General features: G+C 34.3%; 1 protein-coding gene across 1 annotated transcript; it reads left to right on the forward strand.

Moving 5' to 3' along the window:
• Positions 1–4,155: 4,155 nt before the first annotated feature.
• On the forward strand, positions 4,156–4,829 carry LOC118754145 (heat shock protein 23-like). The gene has a single exon (XM_036489005.1). It carries the CDS (start codon positions 4,322–4,324, stop codon positions 4,802–4,804), a length of 483 nt encoding a protein of 160 aa, XP_036344898.1. The 5' UTR covers positions 4,156–4,321; the 3' UTR covers positions 4,805–4,829.
• The last annotated feature ends 811 nt before the right edge of the window (positions 4,830–5,640 follow it).

The raw sequence follows: 5,640 nt of genomic DNA on the forward strand, positions 1-5,640 counted from the left end.
GTAAACCGGGGTGTATCCATTTTGAGTAAATTAGCTCCTTAAATTTCGAAATATTGAAGTTTCAAGCATTTCTGAAAATTACTGTTATATGAAAAGCGGCCGTAATTTTAGTTCGATTTCAATAATTTTCAACGGTTTGCTTCTATGTGGCAGGCATAATAACCACATCGAGTTTGGTACAAATTGGTAGAACGGTTACCGATATAAATATATGTGATCATAAGTGGGCGGTGCCACGCCCATTTTTCAAAATTTCATCCTAAACGTATTTTTTTTGAAAAGAATTGTTGCAAGCATCAATTTTGAAGAAATTAGCTCAATAATTACTGATTTATCGAAGATTTCGTATTTCTCTAAATTACCGTTATTGGTGCAGCCATTTTCAAGATATACACATGTAACCATAAGTGGGCGTGGCTACGCCCATTTTCCAAAATTTTTATACCCGAGCGCACTTGTGCACAAGGGTATTATAACTTTGTTCACATAACGGTTGTTTGTAACAGGCAAAACGAATCGAGATAGATATAGACAAATGTATACATAAATGATCAGAATGAAAAGAGAAATCGATTAAGCGGTGACTGTCTGTCCGTCCGTCCGTCTGTGCACACGATAACTCGAGTAAAAATTGAGATATCTTAACGAAACTTGGTACGTGCACTTCTTTCTGGCGTAGGACGGATGGTATTGAAAATGGGCAAAATCGGACAATAACCACGCCCACCTCCCATATAACGGTAATTTTCAGAAATACGAAAACTGCGATATTTTAGAAACTACTTAAGATTGTTCACTCAAAATTGATATTTACAATAAGTTTTAGACGAAAAATAATAATATTATAAATTTTTGGAAAATGGGCGTAGCCACGCCCACTTATGGTTACATGTGTATATCTTGGTAACCGCTGCACCAATTTCTTCCAAACTTGGCACAGTTGTTAACCTTGGTATAACACACGAAATGACCGAAAATTTTTAAAATCGGACAATAACCACGCCCACATCCCATATAACAATAATTTAGAGAAATACGAAATCTTCGATAAAACAGTAATTATTGAAGCTAATTTATTCAAAATTGATGTTTGCAACAACTCTTTACCAAGAAATACGTTTAGGATAAAATTTTGAAAAATGGGCGTGACACCGCCCACTTATGATCACATATATGTATCTCGGTAACCGTTCTACTGATTTGTACCAAACTCGGTGTGGTTATTGTGCTTGCCACATAGAAGCAAAACGTTGAAAATTATTGAAATCGAACTAAAATTACGGCCGCTTTTCATATAACAGTAAATTTCAGAAATGCTTGAAACTTCAATATTTCGAAATTTAAGGACGCTAATTTACTCAAAATTGGTACACCCCGGTTTACCATGTAGCGGTAGCTTTCGGAAAGGTAAAAAACATATATTTAATACTTGCGCCGGGTATTTAATGTTCGGCTCCGCCCGAACTTAGACTTTCTTACTTGTTTAATATTATTTTATTATTATTATTTTTCGTCTAAAACTTATTGTAAATATCAATTTTGAGTGAATAATCTTCGGTAGTTACTAAAATATCGCAGTTTTCGTATTTCGGAAAATTACCGTTATATGGGAGGTAGGCGTGGTTATTGTCAGATTTTGCCCATTTTCAATACCATCCGTCCTACATACCAAGTTTCGTTAAGATATCTCAATTTTTACTCGAGTTATCGTGTGCACAGACGGACGGACGGACGGACAGACAGTCACCGCTTAATCGATTTCTCTTTTAATCCTGATCATTTATGTATACATTTGTCTATATCTATCTCGATTCGTTTTGCCTTTTACAAACAACCGTTATGTGAACAAAGTTATAATACCCTTGTGCACAAGTGCGCTCGGGTATAAAAAAAAGTTCGATGGATGGATTTTAGGCAACTACAGAATTCATATTTCTTGAAAATATTTTTACGAGTGTTTCACAATTAATCGATACAATTAAATCGTAAATTGTACAAAAATAATAAATTCATTTTATCAAATGATTGATCGCTGCCATCCCTGGCGTGACGAAATGTTAAAAAATAAATTGAAAACGACAAAGTTTTAAAACTTTGGGAATTGGGCAAGACTTTTTGCAGAAAATTTTTTGTAGTAATATTTGAAGATAATTTTCCAAGTTTCAAAATGTAAAAATCCTTCCTGCTTTTTTTTATCAGCCGAAGTATCTGACGTTACGTTACATGACGTTACGTTACTAAAATTTCTATTAAAAGTGTTTTTTTTTTGTTAATATTGTTATTAAGCTAATGTCTAACGCAAATAAAACATGAATTTTATGTCGAATATATATCTTTTCTTATTTTGATTTCATCGCAACCTAGTGGTTTAATTTTTTGCGTATCTATGTCGAGCTATGACCTTCCCGTGGATACGTCTACCCTTTGGAATTTATATGTAAAGCAATATGGATATATTTTTGACTTAAAACTCTGCTACTGACGTGACCGAAATTTATATGTTAGATATACATATTAGATATATATATACTAATAAACTTTTTTTTGATTTAAACTGTAAATTCTATCAATGTTTTAAGTAGACCGTTATAGGGACCGTAAAAATTACAACTTTTATTAAAAAAATGGCTCTTTAACAATTATTTTTCGACTTTTATTTAATTACTCCTTAAATAACCGTTATTTCTGACTTTTATTTTATAAATCCAAAATAACAATTACTTTTGATTTTTATCTAAATAATCTGCAAATAACGGTTATTTTTTATTTTGAATTATATATCTTAGATAACAGTTATCGAAGACTTTCACTGACCTTTATTTTTTAAATCATACTTATAAAAGTAATTTTTTATAAGTCATAGGAAACTTTTGTTTCCCAACACCTTCTTAACTGCCAAAAATGTTAATGGCTTTTATACGAATGATTAAAAAATAAAAGTCGGTGACTGATTTATATTAATGACTTTTAAAAGTAAAAGTCACTGACTAATTCTTATTGATGACTTTTATAAATAAAGGTCTACAATAACTGTTGTCTAAGACATATAATATAAAAATCAAAAATAATTGTTATTTTTTATACCCGAGCGCACTTGTGCACAAGGGTGTTATAACTTTGTTCACATAACGGTTGTTTGTAACAGGCAAAACTAATCGAGATAGATATAGACAAATGTATACATAAATGATCAGGATGAAAAGAGAAATCGATTAAGCGGTGAGTGTCTGTCCGTCCGTCTGTGCACACGATGTCAACAAGGAATACTGGTTTAGGTTTTATCAGACCACTATTTGAAATTTGGCCTATCCATGTACATTAAGTGGTCCAAAAATGTATGTAAAAAAAATAAGGTCGGATTTTTAATGCCGCCACCCCTTAGGATTGTTATATACCGAAAAATTGCCATGTTAGGTTAAGGTATTTAATAAATAAATTAAATATGTTGAATCCATAAATTAGTGGCACAAGCTGAGATGAATTTGTTTTGTGTACTATGTACATATGTATATGTATGCATACATATGTACCTACTTGCAGGCATGCAAACATAAAAAATGCAAATGTTCTTGAATTCGCACCCCAAATTGTTTAAATCGCAAACATTTTGACCAAACAGCTGCCTTTTTTTGAGCTTTTAATGCCAACCAGCGAACTCGCTCGAGCTCGAATTTTCTGGATCCTTTGTCTTCAATAAACAAGCTATGCGCAGAACAATTTCTAGAGAGGAAGAAACTTCGGTTATTGTTGCGTGAGAGAAAATGCATGCATTGCACATATGGCACACCGTCTTCAAAAGGGACACAACTCAAAATTACACGTTTGTCCGAAAATGCGAAAAACTATTTCTTAACACATGATAATCATATCGGCAAGGGGGACTTTACCTTAGGTTTTTTTTTAACAAATTATAATAAAAATTTGCTCCAGCTTTTGCTGAAAGGTAAATAAAAGCACAGTGTAAATTTTTAGAGCATAATTGCATACAAGCCAAATTTTGAGTTGTGCCTCTTTTGGAGACGGTGTGCGATATGTACGTACATAAGTATTGTGTATGTCCATTGTATGCACATATGCACAAATATCGCACAACGCATCGAAATATTCTCCGCCAGCCATGGCGCGCCATGAGTATATAAAGACGGGCACTTGCAACCACCGGCATAGTTAACTTTGAAACTAAGTTCCAGCAAATCAAAGCGTTGAATAAGCGCTCACAGTAGTATATTATACAAAAGCTAAAGAAGCTAACGTTGTTAAGTTACCGCATTTTAGATACCATTTATAAGTGAAAAGAAGGGAACATCACACCAAATTTAGAATGGCGAGCCTACCATTGCTCTTGAGTGTGGCTGACAATTTTAACCATCTAACACCGGTATTCCACACACGCTTGCCTGCGATCACCACTTTGCCGAGTGGCCAATTAGGGATATTTGAAAGAGATCTGCCTATGGCCTCGGTGGGAAAAGATGGATTTCAAGCCAGTATGGGAGTGCAGCTGTTTAAGCCGAATGAGCTGAGCGTTAAAGTGGTTGACAACCACATCGTGGTAGAAGGTAAACATGAGGAGCGAGCAGATGACCATGGGTACATATCTCGTCATTTTATGCGTCGCTATACACTGCCTAAAGGCTTCGATGCAGAGCAAGTAGTCTCATCACTGTCATCGGATGGCTTGTTAACAGTCAGTGTACCAAAACCTGCCGTGGAAAAGTCCAACGAACGAGTCATCCAAATTCAACAGACTGGACCAGCACACTTGAACGTGAAGGAGAATCCAAAGGAGAACCCAAAAAATTAAAAACCAAATGTGTAGAATAGTTACATACATATAGCAGCGTCTCATCGAATTAATTCATCAACTCATACAATTTTTATTAAATATGTAGGTGTAAAAGTTGTTTGATTTTTAAGAGAAAAAGTCTGTATTTTAATATAAGTGTGCAGAAAAAGAATAAATTTTTAACTAAAAACAACGTATGTAGTCGTTTCTCTTTATTGGGCTGGAGTGAGTGTGTTTATGGTGCATTGGAAATAAATTGGCAATTATGGGTTATACATTGTCTTTACCCAAAATTCGATTTTAACATACACTAATCTCTCGAAATGACATATCGTCGTTTAAAGTAAAAAACCGCGAATCAAGAAAATGCCAAACCTCGTATGTGATGTTGCCCAAATTTTATAGGAGGGTGTAAAACTTGCGTTATTTCAAAATGGTTCTCTCTTTTATCCATAATTATCTCGTCTTCTTATATCTACGTATCGATATTTTAGTATGAATGGATAAGTTTGATGTCAGCAGCCTCCGGTGAGCAAATAGTTTTTTTTTGGCACGAATGTCAGTTACTAGGTTTTTCAGAACCACGATACGCGGTTATGTACATTAGGGCGGGTAGATTTGTATGGCGAGATTTTATCGACTATGTGCGTATAGCACGGAAGGACTCTACGTGTAATCCTAAGCAAATTTCCCGAGGAAACCATGGGTCTAAAATTAATTTGGAGTTTGCCAAATTGCGAAATAGGTTTCTTAGCATTTTGTTGTAGTGCCGAAAGCAAATGCTGTATAAAAACATGCTTTAAGAGTTTTTTTTTTAGAACGAGGAATCCATTTCTGCGCTTGTAATTTTCTTA

The sequence above is a fragment of the Rhagoletis pomonella genome, unplaced genomic scaffold (assembly GCF_013731165.1).
Source record: "Rhagoletis pomonella isolate Grant_MI unplaced genomic scaffold, Rhpom_1.0 Rhpom_scaffold_03447, whole genome shotgun sequence".
NCBI lineage: Eukaryota > Metazoa > Arthropoda > Insecta > Diptera > Tephritidae > Rhagoletis > Rhagoletis pomonella.

Coding starts and splice junctions, on each gene's coding strand:
- LOC118754145 (XM_036489005.1), top strand. CDS start 4,322: ATGGCGAGCCTACCATTGCTCTTGAGTGTGGCTGACAATTTTAACCAT.